This window comes from Oncorhynchus mykiss, chromosome 13, assembly GCF_057628025.1.
Source record: "Oncorhynchus mykiss isolate SJ-2025 chromosome 13, ASM5762802v1, whole genome shotgun sequence".
In the NCBI taxonomy this organism is placed as follows: Eukaryota; Metazoa; Chordata; class Actinopteri; order Salmoniformes; family Salmonidae; genus Oncorhynchus; species Oncorhynchus mykiss.
The window spans coordinates 14,803,265-14,827,580 of NC_143034.1; the positions used below are offsets into that span (position 1 = coordinate 14,803,265).

A 24,316-nucleotide genomic window follows, 5' to 3' on the forward strand; every position below is an offset into this window, starting at 1 on the left:
TTTCCACTTCATGTCAGATGTGGACTATTGAACAACTACAGAGACTCAACCTCAGTAAATAATGGGTACAGTCTTTTGTATTTTCTTGTCATTACCAGACAATGAATGGACAGATTTACAGAGCAACTTTAGAGGGGTGGAGCCACACAATATACATGCCCATTTGTTTTGGTATTCATCTCTCATTCACACACACTCCCTTTAAAACAGTCTCTCTCTCTCACACACACACACACACACAGTTGACTCCCCATTCATTGTCCATTACTCTAAAAAATGTTTTAAATTAATTATCCACATACCAACACATTAAAAACAAGAAAACATTGACAGAGTCCTGAATCATCATGTTACATACAAGACAGAGTCCTGAATCATCATGTTACATACAAGACAGAGGGCTGAATCATCATGTTACATACAAGACAGAGGGCTGAATCATCATGTTACATACAAGACAGAGGGCTGAATCATCATGTTACATACAAGACAGAGGGCTGAATCATCATGTTACATACAAGACAGAGGGCTGAATCATCATGTTACATACAAGACAGAGGGCTGAATCATCATGTTACATACAAGACAGAGGGCTGAATCATCATGTTACATACAAGACAGAGGGCTGAATCATCATGTTACATACAAGACAGAGGGCTGAATCATCATGTTCCATACAAGACAGAGGGCTGCATCTGAAATGACTCCCTATATCGTACACTAGTTAAATGTATTGAAGAGATAGTGGACAGGACCCCGACCCATAGCGATGTGAAGGAGGTCATGCTGCTTGCTTAAAGAGCACCACCTTCCTCCCGAGTCAGCTCCTAGCGAGGCGCGAACCCAAGACCTCTGCCTCAAAACACCCGTGACAGGCCACCTGGAGAGTCGTACCGGTCACGCCACAGAACAGCCAGTTATTCGACAGCGCAAGTGGGGACACTTCAGGCGGAGCAGCTACGCCAACTCTGGCATGTATGTGTTCTGGGGTCAGCGGCTGTAACGGCAGGGCTGGGGTCAGCGGCTGTAACGGCAGGGCTGGGGTCAGCGGCTGTAACGGCAGGGCTGGGGTCAGCGGCCGTAACGGCAGGGCTGGGGTCAGCGGCCGTAACGGCAGGGCTGGGGTCAGCGGCCGTAAGCGCAGGGCTGGGGTCAGCGGCCGTAAGCGCAGGGCTGGGGTCAGCGGCCGTAAGCGCAGGGCTGGGGTCAGCGGCCGTAAGCGCAGGGCTGGGGTCAGCGGCCGTAAGCGCAGGGCTGGGGTCAGCGGCCGTAAGCGCAGGGCTGGGGTCAGCGGCCGTAAGCGCAGGGCTGGGGTCAGTGGCCGTTTGACCAGGGTCCATAGGGAATAGTGTGCCATTTGGTAGATCAGACGAGAAGGCACTACTAAATATACAGTACACACACAACTACATAGACTTTCCTCTCTTCTTCACAAATCTCTCAATGTTCTCTTTTTCATCAGTCACACTTTGGATTCTCTTCCTCTCCTCTCCTCTCCTCTCCTCTCCTCTCCTCTCCTCTCCTCGCCTCTCCTCGCCTCTCCTCGCCTCTCCTCTCCTTTCTTTCTGCCTGAAAGTGGGATAAGATTTAACACAGTCCATTCCAGATATTCCACTCCAGACGTTATTATGGGCCATCCTCCCCTCAGCAGCCTCCACTGACAGAGGGAAGAGGGTTATTTTTGTGTTCTCCTTAGCTGGTGAAGGAGAGGAGGTGTCTTGGTTTGAGTCTTGGTTAAAGTCTGTTTCTGCAGTTTGATCTGGTCTGATCCGGTTTGGGTCAGGTGGAAACTCATTTCATGGAGGGCCTAGTGTCCGCTGGTTTTTCCTTTCAGTTAAGACCTAGACAACCAGGTGAGGGGAGTTCCTTACTAATTACTGACCTTAATTCATCAATCAAGTACAAGGGAGTGAAAACCCGCAGACACTCGGCCGTCGGTGGAATGAGTTTGTCCCGTTGTGGACTGGGGGGGTAAAGCCGGTCTAGGACGGGCTAACAGGCAATGCTTCACTAAAGGATGTGTATACAGTACAAGTAGTAGGACTAGACTGGTTTGGGCTGGCTCGGTTCAGTCTGACCCGGTTCGGGTCGTGTTTGAATCATTTAGAACTGGTTAGGACAGGGGTTCCCAAACTTTTTGGTTCCGTGACCCCATTTTGTCATTTTAAAAAAAGGTGATGAAATCAACAGCCAATGTTTGGTTCTTAAACTGGGACTATAACCGACTATTACAAATCAGTTGACAGTACATTTGACAGTGTTTCAATATGAAGGATTGTTTGAAGTGACAAATGCATCAGGAAGGTATTGGGAAGTTCAGAAGATCCTCAGCCAATCATTTAGTTTGATCCGCTGAGTAGAAAATAACACCAGTGATTGTTATTTTTCCTCCAGTCTGATTATAGTGCCCGGTCTTGTCCACTCTGTTCTGAGGCTTCTGGGTATTGAGGAGGGAAACTGTGGATTAAACCGTTCAGGAAGAAAGAAAACCAAAACCGCTGTCACTATGACAACGGCATCTAGCAGCTACCGGAGGTTACTGACTTAACCCCAGTTCTATGAACCAAACGCAGTTTTAAAAAACAAGTTATTTCAGAGTTTCTCTAGTTTGAGAAACTCGGGGTTAGGATCAGTTTTGGGACAGCTGGGTCTGGTTTGAACTAGTTTGATCTGGTTACTGTGCTGCCTGGGCCGTGTCCCCGGCCTGCTCTCCCTCTGCCTGGCTTTTCATCGCCTCATACACCGCAATCTCCTTGGCCTCCTTCTTCTGGTTCCTTGCCTCAAACAGCAGCCTGGAGAGAGACAATCAAACCAACTTCGTTTGTATAGTGCATTTGGTACAATGAAACAATACAATAAAACCAAATAAGGAGGGAGAGGGGTGTGGGGAGAGGGGTGTGGGGAGAGGGGTGTGGGGAGAGGGGTGTGGGGAGAGGGGTGGGGAGAGGGGTGTGGGGAGAGGGGTGTGGGGAGAGGGGTGTGGGGAGAGGGGTGTGGGGAGAGAGGTGGGGAGAGAGGTGGGGAGAGGGATGTGGGGAGAGAGGTGGGGAGAGAGATGGGGAGAGAGGTGGGGAGAGAGGTGGGGAGAGGGAGGTGGGGATGGTAGACAGTGATAGATGGGTGAGAGAGAGAGGCCTTTACCGGTTCTTGATGATTCTCTGTACGATGTCATCGGTGGTCAAACCGTTACCACTGTCTACTGTACGGAAGATACCTCTCTTCTTAGGCTCCTGGGACACACACACACACACACACACGATAACATGCAATCACACAAAAAGACACACACACGAATACTGCAAAACAGACAAACACACATAAACAAACACAGACACACAGTCAGTACTCACAGCATAAGGGTCTGCAGTGTCCCTGTCAGGAAACACCTCTGTCTTCCCATGACACACCAGGTCCACCTACAAGAAGTGACATCATAGATCATGAATATAGTCAATAGGATCAATTATATAACCTACATGATTTATCATAAATATCTATGGTATAACAGGAAGTGACATGGTCATTTAAAATATGAGCAATAATATCTATGGTATAACAGGAAGTGACATGGTCAATTAACATATGATCAATAATATCTATGGTATAACAGGAAGTGACATGGGAGCGAGGGGGTGCGAGAGGGAGAGCGAGGGGGTGCGAGGGGGAGAGAGAAGGGGAGCGGGAGGGGGAGCGGGAGAGAGCAAGAGGGGGAGCGGGAGAGAGCAAGAGGGGGAGCGAGGGGGAGAGAGAGCGAGAGGGGGAGCGGCGGGAGGGGGAGAGAGAGCGAGAGGGGGAGCGAGGGGGAGCGAGAGCGAGAGGTAGGAGCGAGGACGAGAGGGGGAGCGAGGACGAGAGGGGGAGCGAGGACGAGAGGGGGAGCGAGGACGAGAGGGGGAGCGAGAGGGGGAGCGAGAGAGCGAGAGGGGGAGCGAGAGCGAGAGGGGGAGCGAGAGGGGGAGCGAGAGGGACATCTGTAGTATGTCTGCTATACAGTAACAGCCTGACATTACTACAGCACCCCAGTTTGGATCAATGCCCAGTCCCATACACACAGGAGAAAGGTCAGTTTACACACACACACACACACACACACACGGTCATTGTACATGTTTCTCCCTAAGAGAGGCTATGCATGTTAGGAAAGACATCTCTTCTCCCAGTCAAACAACACCACTGTTTCAATGTGTGTGTCTTCGTGTGAGTGTGTGTGTGTGTCTTCGTGTGTGTGTGTGCCTCACCTTGAAGTGGTCCAGCAGATCTTTACCCACAGCGTAGGGAGCCCCAATCACCACCTCTGATACATACTGGAGGAGGAGAGGGAGCGATAATTCAACAAAAATGAGTGAGTTGTGAGTGTTGTGTAATGGTTGTATTTAGGTCGAGGGTGACTATCAAAAGTCATTGAGTCATAGCTCTGTCAAAGGACAGGGAGACAGTTTCAGGCTTTGTGTTAACTCTGAATGGTTATAGAATTGCGTAATCCGGTGCGTGTGTGTGTGTGTATAGATAGCCTTTGTGTGGTTTGAGTAATCGAGTGCCGGTTAGGATTCGGATAACGATTTCATAAAACACATTCTCAACACACGTCAACACACATTAAAATATGTAAGATACACAAGCAGACGGTTTGATGTGAACACACACACCGGGAGGACAGAGGATCGTTCTTCTGTAGCTGGTCTGGTAAGAGCTGAATGGAGGAGAGAGCCTACCATCCTTCAGTGTGTGTGTGTGTAAGGAGAACATTTCTCTCTGTGACTATTGGGCCCATGGGGTTACAAAGAAGCTGTGTGTGTCTGTTGGTGTTGGTGTGTGTGTGTGTGTCTATGAGTGTGTGTGTTGGTGTGTGTCTATGAGTGTGTGTCGGGGTGTGTGTTGATGGGCGCCTGTGTGTCGGTGGGCGTCGCTGTCTGTTTAATGTGTGTATGTTCTCACCCTGCAGGCCAGGACACTCAGGGTTCTCTCGTGGATGTTCATGATTGGGTAGTTCTTCCCTTTGTAGCGATTCACTTCCTGGTTGACAGAAAAACACAACAACCAATGACAGGATATTTACTAGCTTTCGACCAATGTCAGGATATTTGACTAGTTCTCGACCAATGGCATGAGGCTTTATTGCAATGTGAAACAGGGGTATTTGTCCCATTTTGGTGTCTGTGAAAGCATGGGCAGCGGCATCGAGGGCATTTCCATTTCCAATCGTCTTCTTCTACCACTTATATGAGTCGGTAAACAATGTGAGCCCAGTTGACTACTTCGAAATGGTGAAAGTCCTCAATGCCCATGCTTTTGGCCACTACTGTTGTCTATCTATCTAAGTCTATGGGAGGTTACAAAGAAGTAGTTTAATATTGCCTCTAGACACTGATCTTAGGTCAGTTTTGTCATCCCCACTAATGGTGAAGATCGGGCCCTTTTTTAAATGTATTTTTAAAATCTGTTTTTGGTTACAACCCGCTGACTTTTTTTCCCCCCATGAAGATCGAGTTGAGCAAAGTCTCCTCCTGCTAGGATTGATCCTTCAGCATTCCATCACAACCGACCTTGGAACAGCGTCTGCAAGGAATAGGACGACCCCCACAGTCGAGGACCAATGACAGAGTATTTATACTGGCTCTCGACCAATGGCAGCGTGTTTCATTGGAATGGAGTTGGGGAACACGAGCAGCGAGGCCCTCTGTAGCTTTTAGACATGTCAGTCCTTCATGTAATGTAGTCAACTGGATCCACATGTTTCTCTGGAACAGTGTGTGTGTCTGTGCGTACCACGGGCCTGTGTGTGTGTGTGTGCGTGCGCGTACCACGGGCCTGTGTGTGTGTGTGTGTCTGCGCATACCACGGGCCTGTGTGTGCGTGTGTCTGCGCGTACCACGGGCCTGTGTGTGTGTGTGTCTGCGCGTACCACGGGCCTGTGTGTGTGTGTGTCAGCGCGTACCACGGGCCTGTGTGTGTGTGTGTCTGCGCATACCACGGGCCTGTGTGTGTGTGTGTCTGCGCGTACCCTGGGCCTGTGTGTGTGAGAGAGAGCGGGACAGTGACACACAGTCAGCACCCCCCCCATCATGTCTACAGGGTTAGAAAACCACATTCACATTGATTCTGATGGGGTCAGCGTTTCAAATCAAATCAAAGTTTGTCACCTGCACCGAATACAACAGGTGAAATGTTTACTTACAGGCCCCTAACCAACAGTGTAAAAATAGTAGGTATTAGCTGAACAATAGATAGGTAAGGAAATAAACACACAGTAGAAAGACCGTGAATAATAACAGAAAGGAGGCTATATACAGTAGAGAGGCTATATACAGTAGAGGGGCTATATACAGTAGAGAGGTTATATACAGTAGAGAGGCTATATACAGTAGAGGGGCTATATACAGTAGAGGGGCTATATACAGTAGAGGGGCTATATACAGTAGAGGGGCTATATACAGTAGAGAGGTTATATACAGTAGAGAGGCTATATACAGTAGAGAGGCTATATACAGTAGAGAGGCTACATACAGTAGAGAGGCTATATACAGTAGAGAGGTTATATACAGTAGAGAGGCTATATACAGTAGAGAGGCTATATACAGTAGAGAGGCTACATACAGTAGAGGGGCTATATACAGTAGAGGGGCTATATACAGTAGAGAGGCTATATACAGTAGAGAGGCTATATACAGTAGAGAGGCTACATACAGTAGAGAGGCTATATACAGTAGAGAGGCTATATACAGTAGAGAGGTTATATACAGTAGAGAGGCTATATACAGTAGAGAGGCTATATACAGTAGAGGGGCTATATACAGTAGAGAGGCTATATACAGTAGAGGGGCTATATACAGTAGAGGGGCTATATACAGTAGAGAGGCTATATACAGTAGAGAGGTTATATACAGTAGAGAGGCTATATACAGTAGAGAGGCTATATACAGTAGAGAGGCTACATACAGTAGAGAGGCTATATACAGTAGAGAGGCTATATACAGTAGAGAGGCTATATACAGTAGAGAGGCTACATTCAGTAGAGAGGCTATATACAGTAGAGAGGCTATATACAGTAGAGAGGTTATATACAGTAGAGAGGTTATATACAGTAGAGAGGCTATATACAGTAGAGGGGCTATATACAGTAGAGAGGCTATATACAGTAGAGGCTATATACAGTAGAGGCTATATACAGTAGAGAGGCTACATACAGTAGAGGGGCTATATACAGTAGAGGGGTTATATACAGTAGAGGTTATATACAGTAGAGAGGCTATATACAGTAGAGGGGTTATATACAGTAGAGAGGTTATATACAGTAGAGAGGCTATATACAGTAGAGGCTATATACAGTAGAGAGGCTACATACAGTAGAGAGGCTATATACAGTAGAGGGGCTATATACAGTAGAGGGGTTATATACAGTAGAGGCTATATACAGTAGAGGGGTTATATACAGTAGAGAGGCTATATACAGTAGAGGGGTTATATACAGTAGAGGCTATATACAGTAGAGGGGTTATATACAGTAGAGAGGCTATATACAGTAGAGGGGTTATATACAGTAGAGAGGTTATATACAGTAGAGAGGCTATATACAGTAGAGGCTATATACAGTAGAGAGGCTACATACAGTAGAGAGGCTATATACAGTAGAGGGGCTATATACAGTAGAGGGGTTATATACAGTAGAGAGGTTATATACAGTAGAGAGGTTATATACAGTAGAGAGGTTATATACAGTAGAGGGGCTATATACAGTAGAGAGGCTATATACAGTAGAGGGGCTATATACAGTAGAGAGGCTATATACAGTAGAGGGGCTATATACAGTAGAGGGGCTATATACAGTAGAGGGGCTATATACAGTAGAGAGGCTATATACAGTAGAGAGGTTATATACAGTAGAGAGGTTATATACAGTAGAGGGGCTATATACAGTAGAGAGGCTATATACAGTAGAGAGGCTATATACAGTAGAGGGGCTATATACAGTAGAGGGGCTATATACAGTAGAGGGGCTATATACAGTAGAGGGGCTATATACAGTAGAGGGGCTATATACAGTAGAGGGGCTATATACAGTAGAGGGGTTATATACAGTAGAGAGGCTATATACAGTAGAGGGGCTATATACAGTAGAGGGGCTATATACAGTAGAGGGGTTATATACAGTAGAGAGGCTATATACAGTAGAGGGGCTATATACAGTAGAGGTTATATACAGTAGAAAGGCTATATACAGTAGAGGTTATATACAGTAGAGAGGCTACATACAGTAGAGGCTATATACAGTAGAGGGGCTATATACAGTAGAGGCTATTTACAGTAGAGAGGCTATATACAGTAGAGAGGCTATATACAGTAGAGGCTATATACAGTAGAGAGGCTACATACAGTAGAGGCTATATACAGTAGAGAGGTTATATACAGTAGAGAGGTTATATACAGTAGAGAGGCTATATACAGTAGAGGCTATATACAGTAGAGAGGCTACATACAGTAGAGGCTATATACAGTAGAGGGGCTATATACAGTAGAGGGGCTATATACAGTAGAGAGGCTATATACAGTAGAGAGGCTATATACAGTAGAGGCTATATACAGTAGAGAGGCTACATACAGTAGAGGCTATATACAGTAGAGAGGTTATATACAGTAGAGAGGTTATATACAGTAGAGAGGTTATATACAGTAGAGAGGTTATATACAGTAGAGAGGCTATATACAGTAGAGAGGTTATATACAGTAGAGAGGTTATATACAGTAGAGGCTATATACAGTAGAGGGGCTATATACAGTAGAGGGGCTATATACAGTAGAGGGGCTATATACAGTAGAGGGGCTATATACAGTAGAGGGGCTATATACAGTAGAGAGGCTACATACAGTAGAGGGGCTATATACAGTAGAGGGGCTATATACAGTAGAGAGGCTATATACAGTAGAGAGGCTATATACAGTAGAGGGGCTATATACAGTAGAGGAGCTATATACAGTAGAGGGGCTATATACAGTAGAGAGGTTATATACAGTAGAGGGGCTATATACAGTAGAGGGGCTATATACAGTAGAGGGGCTATATACAGTAGAGGAGCTATATACAGTAGAGAGGCTATATACAGTAGAGAGGCTATATACAGTAGAGAGGCTATATACAGTAGAGGGGCTATATACAGTAGAGGGGCTATATACAGTAGAGGGGCTATATACAGTAGAGAGGCTACATACAGTAGAGGGGCTACATACAGTAGAGAGGCTATATACAGTAGAGGGGCTATATACAGTAGAGAGGCTACATACAGTAGAGGGGCTATATACAGTAGAGGGGCTATATACAGTAGAGAGGCTATATACAGTAGAGGGGCTATATACAGTAGAGGAGCTATATACAGTAGAGGGGCTATATACAGTAGAGAGGTTATATACAGTAGAGGGGCTATATACAGTAGAGGGGCTATATACAGTAGAGGGGCTATATACAGTAGAGGAGCTATATACAGTAGAGGGGCTATATACAGTAGAGGAGCTATATACAGTAGAGGGGCTATATACAGTAGAGGGGCTATATACAGTAGAGGAGCTATATACAGTAGAGGGGCTATATACAGTAGAGGGGCTATATACAGTAGAGAGGCTATATACAGTAGAGGGGCTATATACAGTAGAGGAGCTATATACAGTAGAGGGGCTATATACAGTAGAGAGGCTATATACAGTAGAGGGGCTATATACAGTAGAGAGGTTATATACAGTAGAGAGGCTATATACAGTAGAGGGGCTATATACAGTAGAGGAGCTATATACAGTAGAGGGGCTATATACAGTAGAGAGGCTATATACAGTAGAGGGGCTATATACAGTAGAGGGGCTATATACAGTAGAGGGGCTATATACAGTAGAGGGGCTATATACAGTAGAGAGGCTATATACAGTAGAGGGGCTATATACAGTAGAGGGGCTATATACAGTAGAGAGGCTATATACAGTAGAGGGGCTATATACAGTAGAGGAGCTATATACAGTAGAGGGGCTATATACAGTAGAGAGGTTATATACAGTAGAGGGGCTATATACAGTAGAGAGGCTATATACAGTAGAGGGGCTATATACAGTAGAGGAGCTATATACAGTAGAGGGGCTATATACAGTAGAGGGGCTATATACAGTAGAGGGGCTATATACAGTAGAGGGGCTATATACAGTAGAGGGGCTATATACAGTAGAGGGGCTACATACAGTAGGGAGGCTACATACAGTAGAGGGGCTATATACAGTAGAGGGGCTACATACAGTAGGGAGGCTACATACAGTAGAGAGGCTACATACAGTAGAGGGGCTATATACAGTAGAGGGGCTATATACAGTAGAGAGGTTATATACAGTAGAGGGGCTATATACAGTAGAGGGGCTACATACAGTAGAGAGGCTACATACAGTAGAGGGGCTATATACAGTAGAGGGGCTATATACAGTAGAGGGGCTATATACAGTAGAGAGGCTATATACAGTAGAGGGGCTATATACAGTAGAGGGGCTATATACAGTAGAGGGGCTATATACAGTAGAGGGGCTATATACAGTAGAGGGGCTATATACAGTAGAGGGGCTATATACAGTAGAGGGGCTATATACAGTAGAGGGGCTATATACAGTAGAGGGGCTATATACAGTAGAGGGGCTATATACAGTAGAGGGGCTATATACAGTAGAGGGGCTATATACAGTAGAGGGGCTATATACAGTAGAGGGGCTATATACAGTAGAGGGGCTATATACAGTAGAGGGGCTATATACAGTAGAGGGGCTATATACAGTAGAGGGGCTATATACAGTAGAGGGGCTATATACAGTAGAGAGGCTATATACAGTAGAGGGGCTATATACAGTAGAGGAGCTATATACAGTAGAGGGGTTATATACAGTAGAGGGGCTATATACAGTAGAGAGGCTATATACAGTAGAGGGGCTATATACAGTAGAGGAGCTATATACAGTAGAGGGGCTATATACAGTAGAGGGGCTATATACAGTAGAGGGGCTATATACAGTAGAGGGGCTATATACAGTAGAGGGGCTATATACAGTAGAGGGGCTACATACAGTAGGGAGGCTACATACAGTAGAGGGGCTATATACAGTAGAGGGGCTATATACAGTAGGGAGGCTACATACAGTAGAGAGGCTACATACAGTAGAGGGGCTATATACAGTAGAGGGGCTATATACAGTAGAGAGGTTATATACAGTAGAGGGGCTATATACAGTAGAGGGGCTATATACAGTAGAGAGGCTACATACAGTAGAGGGGCTATATACAGTAGAGGGGCTATATACAGTAGAGGGGCTATATACAGTAGAGGGGCTATATACAGTAGAGGGGCTATATACAGTAGAGGGGCTATATACAGTAGAGGGGCTATATACAGTAGAGGGGCTATATACAGTAGAGGGGCTATATACAGTAGAGGGGCTATATACAGTAGAGGGGCTATATACAGTAGAGGGGCTATATACAGTAGAGGGGCTATATACAGTAGAGGGGCTATATACAGTAGAGGGGCTATATACAGTAGAGGGGCTATATACAGTAGAGGGGCTATATACAGTAGAGGGGCTATATACAGTAGAGGGGCTATATACAGTAGAGGGGCTATATACAGTAGAGGGGCTATATACAGTAGAGGGGCTATATACAGTAGAGGGGCTATATACAGTAGAGGGGCTATATACAGTAGAGGGGCTATATACAGTAGAGGGGCTATATACAGTAGAGGGGCTATATACAGTAGAGGGGCTATATACAGTAGAGGGGCTATATACAGTAGAGGGGCTATATACAGTAGAGGGGTTATATACAGTAGAGGGGCTATATACAGTAGAGGGGCTATATACAGTAGAGGGGCTATATACAGTAGAGGGGCTATATACAGTAGAGGGGCTATATACAGTAGAGGGGCTATATACAGTAGAGGGGCTATATACAGTAGAGGGGCTATATACAGTAGAGGGGCTATATACAGTAGAGGGGCTATATACAGTAGAGGGGCTATATACAGTAGAGGGGCTATATACAGTAGAGGGGCTATATACAGTAGAGGGGCTATATACAGTAGAGAGGCTATATACAGTAGAGGGGCTATATACAGTAGAGGGGCTATATACAGTAGAGGGGCTATATACAGTAGAGGGGCTATATACAGTAGAGGGGCTATATACAGTAGAGGGGCTATATACAGTAGAGGGGCTATATACAGTAGAGGGGTTATATACAGTAGAGGGGCTATATACAGTAGAGGGGCTATATACAGTAGAGGGGCTATATACAGTAGAGGGGCTACATACAGTAGAGAGGCTATATACAGTAGAGGGGCTATATACAGTAGAGGGGCTATATACAGTAGAGAGGCTATATACAGTAGAGGGGCTATATACAGTAGAGGGGCTATATACAGTAGAGGAGCTATATACAGTAGAGGGGCTATATACAGTAGAGGGGCTATATACAGTAGAGGAGCTATATACAGTAGAGGGGCTATATACAGTAGAGGGGCTATATACAGTAGAGGGGCTATATACAGTAGAGGGGCTATATACAGTAGAGAGGCTATATACAGTAGAGGGGCTATATACAGTAGAGGGGCTATATACAGTAGAGGAGCTATATACAGTAGAGGGGCTATATACAGTAGAGGAGCTATATACAGTAGAGGGGCTATATACAGTAGAGGGGCTATATACAGTAGAGGCTATATACAGTAGAGGGGCTATATACAGTAGAGGGGCTATATACAGTAGGGAGGTTATATACAGTAGAGAGGCTATATACAGTAGAGGCTATATACAGTAGAGAGGCTACATACAGTAGAGAGGCTACATACAGTAGAGAGGCTACATACAGTAGAGAGGCTACATACAGTAGAGAGGTTATATACAGTAGAGAGGCTACATACAGTAGAGAGGCTACATACAGTAGAGAGGCTACATACAGTAGAGAGGCTATATACAGTAGAGAGGCTATATACAGTAGAGGCTACTTACAGTGGGGAGGCTACATACAGGTACCGGTTAGTCAGGCTGATTGAGGTAATATGTACATGTAGGTATGGTTAAAGTGACTATGCATATATGATAAACAGAGTAGCAGCAGTGTAAAATAGGGGTTGGGGGGGGGGGGGGGGGGCACAATGTATATAGTCCGACGCTCTCAATGGTGCAGCTGTAGAACCTTTTGAGGATCTGAGGACCCATGCCAAATCTTTTTAGTTTCCGGAGGGGGAAAAGATTTTGTTGTACCCTCTTCACGACTGTCTTGGTGTGTTACGACCATGTTCGTTTGTTGGTGATGTGGACACCAAGGAACTTGGACACCAAGGAACCCGCTCCACTACAGCCCCATCGATGAGAATGGGGGCGTGCTCGTTCCTCCTTTTCCTGTAGTCCACAATCATCTCCTTTGTCTTGATCACGTTGAGGGAGAGGTTGTTATTCTGGCACCACCCGGCCACGTCTCTGACCTCCTTCCTATAGGCTGTCTCGTCGTTGTTGGTGATCAGGCCTACCACTGTTGTGTCTTCTGCAAACTTAATGATGGTGTTGGGAGTCGTACCTGGCCACGCAGTAGTGGGTGAACAGGGAGTACAGGAGGGGACTGAGCACGCACCCTTGAGGGGCTCCAGTGTTGAGGATCAGTGTGGCAGTTGTGTTGAGGGTAGGTAGCAGCACCTGGGATCGACCTGTCTGGAAGTACAGGATCCAGTTGCAGACGGAGGTGTTTAGTCCCAGGGTCCTTAGCTTAGTGATGAGCTTTGAGGGCATTGTGGTGTTGAACGCTGAGCTGTAGTCAATGAACAGCATTCTCACGTAGGTGTTCCTTTTGTCCAGGTGGGAAAGGGCAGTGTGGAGATCTGTGGATCTGTTTTGGTGGTATGCAAATTGGAGTGGGTCTAGGGTTTCTGGGATAATGGTGTTGATGTGAGCCATTTACCAGCCTTTCAAAGCACTTCATGGCTACGGAGGTGAGTGCTACAGGTCTGTAGTCATTTAGGCAGGTTGCCTTAGTGTTCTTTGGCACAGGGGCTATGGTGGTCTGCTTGAAACATGTTGGTATTACAGACTCAATCAGGGACATGTTTTAAAATGTCAGTGAAGACACCTGCCAGTTGGTCGGTACACATGCCCGGAGCACATAATCAGTCTGGCCCGGCGCCTTTGTGAATGTTGAATTGTTTAAAGGTCTTATTCACGTCGGCTATGGAGAGCGTAATCACACAGTCGTCCGGAACAGCTGATGCTCTCATGCATGCCTCAGTATTGCTTGCCTCGAAGCGAGCGTAGAAGTGATTTAGCTCGTCTGGTAGGCTCGTGTCACTGGGCAGCTCGCGGCTGTGCTTCCCTTTGTTGTCTGTAATAGTTTGCAAGCCCTGCCACATAAGACGAGCGTCGGAGCCGGTGTAGTACGATTCAATCTTAGCCCTGTATTGGCGCTTGGCCTGTTTGATGGTTCGTCGGAGGGCATAGCAAGATTTCTTATAAATTCCAGGTTAGAGTCCGCATCTTGAAAGCGGCAACTCTACCCTTTGGCTCAGTGCAAATGTTGACAATCTGATGGGGTCAGCGTTTTCTGAACGTGTGTGTGTTTGTTTGTGTGTGTGTACATACCTGGTCAAAGTGCAGTCCCACGATGACGTAAGGCCTCTCAGCCTGTTTGTAGACCGTCTCCAGGAAGTCAACATGACCAATGTCTGACGGGGAGGAGTGGTCAAGGTAATCACACACACACACACACACACACACACACACACAAACACAAACACAGAGAGAGAGAGACAACCACCCTTTGTCTCGGTCTCTCTCACAGACACACAACCACCATTTGTCTGTCTCTCTCACAGACACACAACCACCCTTTGTCTAGCTCACAGACACACAACCACCCTTGGTCTCTCTCACAGACACACAACCACCCTTGGTCTCTCTCACAGACACACAACCACCCTTGGTCTCTCTCACAGACACACAATCACCCTTTGTCTAGCTCACAGACACACAACCACCCTTGGTCTCTCTCACAGACACACAACCACCCTTGGTCTCTCTCACAGACACACAACCACCCTTGGTCTCTCTCACAGACACACAAACACCATTTGTCTGTCTCTCTCACAGGCACACAACCACCCTTGGTCTCTCTCACAGACACACAACCACCCTTGGTCTTGGCCTCTCTCACAGACACACAACCACCCTTGGTCTCTCTCACAGACACACAACCACCCTTTGTCTAGCTCACAGATACACAACCACCATGTGTCTGTCTCTCTCACAGACACACAACCACCATATTTGTCTGTCTCTCTCACAGACACAGCGGTACATAAGGATACGGAAGAGGTCGAAGGCCCCGGCTACGTAGATGATGGTGTCCCCAGGTTGGGCCTCCTTTCCTGAGGCAAACTGGATGATCTTCTGGGAAGTCTGGAGGAACTGGGACACTCCTGTCCATGGACTGTGGCCCTTAGGACCCTGGGGAGACGAAACACTATTATAGTCATAACCTCTAACCCTCATCTAAACCTAACACAAACCTAATATAAACCTATCCCAACTCCTGTCCATAGACTGTGGCCCTTAGGACCCTGGGGAGAACATGGAGGGGAGGAGAGAGGGGAGGAGAGAGGGGAGAACATGGAGGGTAGGAGAGAGGGGAGGAGGGAGGGTAGGAGAGAGGGGAGGAGAGAGGGTAGGAGAGAGGGGAGGAGGGAGGGGAGGAGAGAGGGTAGGAGAGAGGGGAGGAGGGAGGGTAGGAGAGAGGGGAGGAGGGAGGGGAGGAGAGAGGGGAGGAGGGAGGGGAGGAGGGAGGGGAGGGGGGAGGGGAGGAGAAGGGCCCGTTCTAAACCCTAACCTCAGAAACCCAGCCATCTCATAGTAGTTGGAAAGCCTGAGGAAGTAACTCCTCAGAAACCAAGCCATCTCATAGTAGTTGGAAAGCCTGAGGAAGTAACTCCTCAGAGACCCAGCCATCTCAAAGTAGTTGGAAAGCCTGAGGTAGTAACTCCTCAGAAACCCAGCCATCTCATAGTAGTTGGAAAGCCTGAGATAGTAACTCCTCAGAAACCCAGCCATCTCATAGTAGTTGGAAAGCCTGAGGAAGTAACTCCTCAGAAACCAAGCCATCTCATAGTAGTTGGAAAGCCTGAGGAAGTAACTCCTCAGAAAGCAGGCTCACGTGGATGTTCCAAAGAGACGTTTTGTTAAAAAATAAAAATCGGACTTAACTTTCTGAACATTCCATCTGAATACACTACAGTACTATTTTCAGTGAGATGAACAGCACACCATGGTTGTCCTGAGCAGGGGAATTGCGCCCCCTTGTGTTCAGAATAATCCACAACAACAGAGTGTTGTCATCTCCACTTCCTCTCCAGAATATATTTGAATAGTATTATTTACCTTCCCAAAGTTGTCCGTGTGCTGTTGGTAGTCTGAGTTGTCCTGTAAACCGACAGAGGAAGACAGAGGTTTGCTTGAGGTCAGTCCTGTGTGATATCTACGATTACAACAGTGTAAGCCACAGGAGGTTGGTGACACCTTAATTGGGGAGGATGGGCTGGAGCAGAATGAATGGAATGTGTTTAATACCCTCCGTTCCAACCTTTAGTATGAACCGTCCTCCCCTCACCAGCCTCCCCTGCTGTAAGCACACACACTACGGTACTGTAGGGTCCAGTGTGCACTCTGTGTGTGGTACTCACGATGTTACTGTGGTGGGTTTTAGTCATGAGCAGCATGCGGCCCACCAGGTCTGTGGTGGAGACCCCCTGGGTGCGTCTACACTCCCGGTAGCGGCCCTCTCTCTTCACCTCCGCATACGTGTCCTTACCGTCCACCGTCAGAGTGATGTCATCTAAGGTACACAAGGACAACGTTGGAGTTTGTTTTCTGACATCAGACCAACATGGTAGAATCCCACCCTGTTCTGCCACTGCAGCCTGGAATGTACATTCTCAACTGTCTAAATAAACACAGAAATATGGAAGGAGGATGAGTCCCTGTTCTCCTTTAAAAAAGTAACAAATCGATCTGTCAGGGCCCCCCTCCCCCTACGTCCCACTCCCCTTACCTCCCGCTCCCTCCCGCACCCTCCCCTTACCTCTTGCGCCCTCCCCTTACCTCCCTCCCCTTACCTCCCGCGCCCTCCCCTTACCTCCCCTCCCGCTCCCTCCTCTTACCTCCCGCGCCCTCGCTCCCCTTACCTCCCGCGCCCTCGCTCCCCTTACCTCCCGCGCCCTCGCTCCCCTTACCTCCCTCCCCTTACCTCCCGCTCCCTCCCCCCCTTTCCTCCCGCTCCCTCCCCTTACCACCCGCTCCCTCCCCTCCCCTTACCTCACTCCCCTTACCTCACTCCCCTTTACCTCACTCCCCTTACCTCCCGCTCCCTCCCCCCCTTTCCTCCCGCGCCCTCCCCTTACCTCCGTGGACGCAGAAGTCACTGTTGTATTTGTCCAGTGTGTCCAGTGTGGTGACGTAGGGAGCACCCTCTACGATCTCATCCACCCACTTGATAGCCCGCACCATCTTATACCTACAACACCATACCACAACTTTATTGTCCATTTACATACCACAACTTTATTTTCCATTTACATACCAAAACTTTATTGTCCATTTACATCCCACAACTTTATTGTCCATTTACATCCCACAACTTTATTGTCCATTTACATCCCACAACTTTATTGTCCATTTACATACCAAAACTTTATTGTCCATTTACATACCAAAACTTTATTGTCCATTTACATACCACAACTTTATTGTCCATTTACATCCCACAACTTTGTCGTCCATTTACATACCACAACTTTATTGTCCATTTACATACCAAAACTTTATTGTCCATTTACATACCACAACTTTATTGTCCATTTACATGAAAATGAAATGCAGTGATTTTCTTACCTCTCTGCCTGGGTGAAGACAGGAGGACCCTTGTGCTTCGAGATCTCTTCTGGAGGGAGGGAGAGAAGGGAAATTACTGTATATTACTGTAGTGTAGTGGAGGGAGGGAGAGAAGGGAAGTGGCTGTATATTACTGTAGTGTAGTGGAGGGAGGGAGAGAAGGGAAGTGACTGTATATTACTGTAGTGTAGTGGAGGGAGGGAGAGAAGGGAAGTGACTGTATATTACTGTAGTGTAGTGGAGGGAGGGAGAGAAGGGAAATGACTGTATATTACTGTAGTGTAGTGGAGGGAGGGAGAGAAGGGAAGGGACTGTATATTACTGTGGTGTAGTGGAGGGAGGGAGAGAATGGAAGTGACTGTATATTACTGTAGTGGAGGGAGGGAGAGAAGGGAAATGACTGTATATTACTGTAGTGGAGGGAGGGAGAGAAGGGAAGTGACTGTATATTACTGTAGTGGAGGGAGGGAGAGAAGGGAAGTGACTGTATATTACTGTAGTGTAGTGGAGGGAGGGAGAGAAGGGAAGTGACTGTATATTACTGTAGTGTAGTGGAGGGAGGGAGAGAAGGGAAGTGACTGTATATTACTGTAGTGGAGGGAGGGAGAGAAGGGAAATGACTGTATATTACTGTGGTGTAGTGGAGGGAGGGAGAGAAGGGAAGTGACTGTATATTACTGTAGTGGAGGGGAACAGAGAGGCAAGTGAAGAAACAGAGACTGAGATACTTATGATTAATGTGCGTGTCTCTGTGTGTGTGTCTGTTTGTGTGTGTGTGTGTGTGTGTGTGTGTGTGTGTGTGTGTGTGTGTGTGTGTGTGTGTGTGTGTGTGTGTGTTCACCATCTGTATGTACTCCAACGATGAGGTAATCTCCCATGGCCTTAGCCTGTCTCAGCTGGTTGGAGTGGCCGTAGTGCACCATGTCATAACTACAGGACAGGGAGAGAGAGCATGATGTCATTAACGTGGGACAGACAGTGTGTGTATAACTGAGCTGGTCTAAGGGAGGGGCTAGTGTTAATGAGTAGCTGCTCTATACTTGATAGTTGGCATCTGTATCCAGTGGTAGGTCGGTAGGTAGGTAAGTAGGTAGGTAGGTAGGTGCCTGCCAGCCAGATCACCCCACACAACCCTACATTCTGCTCCGTCCTCCTGTCCTACCGTCACAGTCAGTCATGGTAGGATTTACACTAAACACAACAAGTTACGTTTCTCAAGTTAGTATTCAGCCCGAGGAAAGTACAATGTGTGGATCTGGCAGTATGTGTGTCATCCTCTCTCTGTAATGTGTGTGTGTAAGTACTGATCCCTCTCTGTAATTAACACCAGGATTACCATGGGAATTATCCCTGAGGTGTAACCAAGACGACAGTATCCCAGGCTAAGACCAGGAGACAGGCAGATCAACTGGGGACTCCCAACAACTCTCCTTTACACTGCCACTATAGTACAGAGAGCCTGCCTCTAATAGGTCTGTCCTATCCACATAACTTGCTGGGTTTTGGCCAAACAGCCACTCCCTCTAATTCATTCCACTGTGTAAAGAAATTATTCCGAGTGCACACTGTAGGCTGTAGGAAATAGGGTGCCATTTGGGACATACTCCGCTGTAACAAAGTACACTGAGTGCTTCTGTTTTATTTTGATGTACTCTTATCACTCATCTCTCGCTCTCTCCCACTTTCTTTCCCTCTCCCTGCTCCCCTAAAAGACCCCTCTGCTACACCCTAAAAGACCCCTGCTACCCCCTAAAAGACCCCTCTGCTACACCCTAAAAGACCCCCGATACCCCCTAAAAGACCCCCCTGCTATAAACACTGCTCACACACAGACACAGATACTCTGCCCTCGTGGTACCCAGACAGAAAGCTAGTTTGTGATAGCTTGTTTTGACATGGCAGTCCAGAATTGTGGGTATAAATAACTAACCAACCGTCTGTCTGTGTACATAGTGATTAAGTATTAATTAACTAACCTGCTACACCCTAAAAGACCCCCCTGCTACCCCCTAAAAGACCCTCCTGATACCCCCTAAAATACCCTCCTGCTACACCCTAAAAGACCCTCCTGCTACCCCCTAAAAGACCCTACTGCTACCCCCTAAAAGACCCTCCTGATACCCCCTAAAAGACCCTCCTGATACCCCCTAAAAGACCCTCCTGATACCCCCTAAAAGACCCTCCTGATACCCCCTAAAAGACCCTCCTGCTACATCCTAAAAGACCCCCCTGCTACCCCCTAAAAGACCCTCCTGCTACCCCCTAAAAGACCCCCCTGCTACCCCCTAAAATACCCCCCTGCTACCCCCTAAAAGACCCTCCTGCTACCCCCTAAAAGACCCTACTGCTACCCCCTAAAAGACCCTCCTGATACCCCCTAAAAGACCCCAACAAGACCCCTCTGCCACCCCCATGCTGTATCTGTCACTGTACGACATGTTCACTATGTTGGTTAGCTATTAATACTTAATCACTATGTACACAGACAGACGGTTGGTTAGTTATTTATACCCACTATTCTGGACTGCCATGTCAAAACAAGCTATCACAAACTAGCTTTCTGTCTGGGTACCACGAGGGCAGAGTATCTGTGTCTGTGTGAGAGCAGTGTTTATAGCTATGCCACCACCAGTCACAAGGTGAGAACGGGGAGGTGGGAGTCAGTCGGCTCTCGCCTCAAGTAAACTCAGCAAGACCACGTCAGCGACCCAAATGGTACTCTGTACCCTACATGATGCACTACACTGAACCAGAGCCTTATGGGCCCTGGGCAAAAGTAGTGCCCTATAAAGGGAATAGGGTTCCGTTTGGGACACTACCCCATAAAAGGCTATTTAGTATTAGAGTAAGTGCACTATAGGGCTCTGATCAAAAGAGGTGCCCTTGGTCAAAAGAAGTGCACAACATAGGATGCCATTTTGGACACATCCCATGATGAGCACAATGCAGGCTGTAGGTACTAGGTGGTGTGGATGGGCGGGAGTGAGAGACTAGCCCTGTTTGAGTACTCTCAAAATGCATCCTTCCTTCCTCCTCCCCCTTCTTCTTCTTTGAAAGAGCCTAATCACTGATCTGGTGTCTGTTAATAGGTGAAAGCTAAGTAGTAGAATCCTTTACTTTCCCCTATCCAGTCGTGTTGAATCAGTGATAGTAAGCCAGGGTGGTATTTCCTATTGATTTAGTGCACACCGTATGGGGTTGAAACAAAACAAGCACATTTCTTTATGGGACAAGTTGACTTCATGAATATAACCTAGGTAAAGTATTTGAACCAAGCCAGAGCAAGGGCATCAGAGCGTGATATTGGCCTTGGCTAATAACTTACTCTCCTGACTCCTCTCTAATACACAGGGAGACAAAGGTTACTGCAGGTCATTCTCCACCTGGCAGACAGCAGCATCGATCACAGAGCTTCTACCTCATCCTTATCAAGGGAGGAAGAAGGTGCCCCTAGTGTAGACGCTGATCTTTCTGTCATTTTGGCATTTCCCCCATTAATGGTTAAGGTTAGGATTGGGGAGATGATCCTAGATCTGTAGCTAGGGGAAACGTCACCCAGGAAGGAGCCTTTATCAGGCATTCATGTATTTGACAAACTTGAATAAAGGCCTATTAGCTACTAATCAAATGTTATTTGTCACATGCACCGAATAAAACAGGTGTTGACTTTACCTAATGCCAAGCTACTGCTGAAAGTAAACAACTGTTATGGTCAACTGATAAGGGTGGACTTTGTACTTCCTTGCCAACTGGGTTGGGTAGCTAGCTATGTCACTCTGCACATTGTCCTCTGACAACAAATCAAGCGTTGCAACATACAGTAGTGCTGCCATGACAACAGCCTTAGTCCCACTGGGCTCATCATCATGTTTACAGTTAGTAAAATACAGTTGGGTAATAACAGTAAAATACAGTTATTATAAACGTAATAAGAGGTATTAGTTTGGGCTAGTCTGTATGCCTTTCTATAGCATGAAATTGATATCAAGTAGCTAAAACAGTGACTTTCAGATCAATCAACAAATGAATGACCGTTCTTCCGGCCTACCAACCGTTGCCAGCCAACTACTGTACAGGTCAGCTGTGTATGAGAAAGGCTGTAGTCATACACATAGCTAGAACTGATATGGTCTATGGTTGTAGACAACTAGACTGGTGTCAGTCTGTTTCTGCTCCTCAAGGAATTGTCAAACACAAACCGATTTGGGACCAGGCTAATTGTTAGCTAGCAGCAAGTCAGCAACTGCACTGTACCAAGCTATTTCCAATAATAAGCTTTATTTAACCAGGCAAGCCAGTTTAAGAACAAATTCTTATTTACAATGACGGCCTTTTTATTAAATTTTTATTTCACCAGGTATGCCAGTTGAGAACAAGTTCTCATTAACAACTGCGACCTGGCCAAGATAAAGCAAAGCAGTGCGACACAAACAACAACACATGGAATAAACAAACACAGTCAATAATACAGTAGAAAACAAAAGTCTATATACAAATGTGAGCAAATGAGGTGAGATAAGGGAGGAAAGGCAATAAATAGGCCATGGTGGCGAAACAATTACAATACAGCAATTAAACACTGGAGTGATAGATGTGCAGAAGATGAATGTGCAAGTAGAGAAACTGGTGTGCAAAGGAGAACCGGGGAACAGTGGGTTAACTGCCTTGTTCAGAGGCAGAACGACAGGGATTTTCGATCCAACAACCTTACCACTAGGCTACCTGCCTCCCCAATATCCATACATCACAGTGACAGCCAAGGTTACGTAACATCCTACCGAAACAGCATTTAGCAAACCACGTGCACAGAAACTTAAGTCTAGCTGAGATCATTCCGTTCCTACTGGTCGACACCGGCAGGCTGTGATCACATTCACAGCCCCTCTCTCAGAAAGGTAGCAACTGAAACAGTATAGCTAGCTAGCAGGTACTGTAGTTATCTGACTTTAGGGGTATTTGTGATAGAAATCACAAAATGATCACATTAGTATACACTTTTGTTTGGCCATGCAGCAGCACACAAGTTCATGTTTATAAAGTAGCAAAAATACCTAGTTAGCCAGTTTGTGTGAAGCGGAATGTAACGATGTGCCGTTATATCTAGCTTAGTGGTTATAATCAACAGTTGATCAACCAAAATGTAACATTATTGGTAAAGCTACGCTAACAGTTAGTTACTAACCTAGCTACTTAAATTACTGAGGTTACTATACACACAACAGACCACCAAACATGATATAAACCCTTTTCGCAGCTAGGCAACGTTGTACATGTAGCTAATATAAGTAGCTAGCTGGACAGGAGGCGTAGCTACACGACTTACCAGCCATCACACCACACCCGGACAGATCGCTTCCTCTTCTCTGGGCTGCAAGCCAAGTCTCCCTGCTTAGCACCGCTCTCTATTCCCTGCTCATTCGATGTGTGGTGACCGTTCTTGATCATGTTGATAAAATAATATTAAAAGTCTGAGCTAAAACCACAAAATAATAAAATAATGCCGTTAAAATGACAGCTTGGGTGATCTCATCCCCCGGTTTAACGTAGGAATGAACCCGCCGGTAGGACAACGCCTCCTTTGGCGTGGAAATCGCGTCACGGTCGAACCATGACTACTCCTAGGTAGCGGCCATGCTGCTGGCTGCGTAAAAACTCACATCACGTGATTACGCAAAGCCGCACAACGTAGATTTTGGGTGTGTTCGTGAATTCAATCTCGAGTGTCGGGGTGCGTTCAGGGCGTTCTTAAACCCAGAGCGTTTCGCGGAGTAGGGTTGATCTGAGTGTTTTAACCTCACAACGGCAGTCAAGCGCCCAAGCTAACCGGCTAGCTACTTCCAGGCACAAATGAGAGAACCCCTCGCTCTGAACATTTTACTCGTCCTAGCAGAGCTGGTTAGGCTTATTTCATTTTATCCAGGTGGTTGGTGATTGTAACTGTGCTGCTGGCCTCAATTGAATTACCTTTTTTTTGCCGACGTTTACTGACACCAGCCATCTTCAACAGGTGTTGAGCTTTAGTAAATGCATCAGTTATTCTGCGCTCTGGCACTCAGACGAGAGTGCTCTGAAATAGGAGTAGATAGCCAGAGCAAATTTACGAACGCATCCTATACATTTCCGAGAAAACTACGCGATTCGCGTGTAAACAAAGTACCAGAACACTTTCCTGTCAACCAATGTGGCTGAGAGAGAAAACAATACATCATGCAAAGTTTGAATAGATTCAATGGAACTTTAAATTATAGTAACAGTACAAAAACAGTCAAGGGGTGGACAATGTATACTTCACAGTTGCCCAAAGGCCTGCAAATGGCGATATTGAGTCGTTTTATCATATCAAATCAAACGTTATTGGGCCAATACAACAGGTGTAGACGAC

The 24,316-nt window shown here is 46.4% G+C and overlaps 1 protein-coding gene across 2 annotated transcripts; it reads right to left on the bottom strand.

Annotated features, from left to right (window-relative positions):
- Window positions 1-59: 59 nt before the first annotated feature.
- On the bottom strand, window positions 60-23,619 carry pcyt2 (phosphate cytidylyltransferase 2, ethanolamine). 2 transcript variants are annotated; one of them, XM_090195344.1, is made up of 13 exons: window positions 23,258-23,619; window positions 18,776-18,864; window positions 17,935-17,983; window positions 17,445-17,557; window positions 16,728-16,879; window positions 16,426-16,467; window positions 15,360-15,498; window positions 14,635-14,717; window positions 4,936-5,013; window positions 4,239-4,304; window positions 3,351-3,416; window positions 3,142-3,230; window positions 60-2,792 (listed from the first exon to the last, which is right to left on the bottom strand). In XM_090195344.1, exons 1-13 carry the CDS (start codon window positions 23,377-23,379, stop codon window positions 2,675-2,677), a joined length of 1,206 nt encoding a protein of 401 aa, XP_090051470.1. In that variant the 5' UTR covers window positions 23,380-23,619; the 3' UTR covers window positions 60-2,674. The 2 variants fall into 2 exon arrangements, with proteins under 2 accessions (XP_090051470.1, XP_090051471.1); XM_090195345.1 differs by lacking the exons at window positions 60-2,792; window positions 3,142-3,230; window positions 3,351-3,416; ... (2 more) ...; window positions 14,635-14,717; window positions 15,360-15,498 and adding an exon at window positions 15,546-15,611 and having other exon boundaries at window positions 23,258-23,598.
- Between the last annotated feature and the right edge of the window lie 697 nt (window positions 23,620-24,316).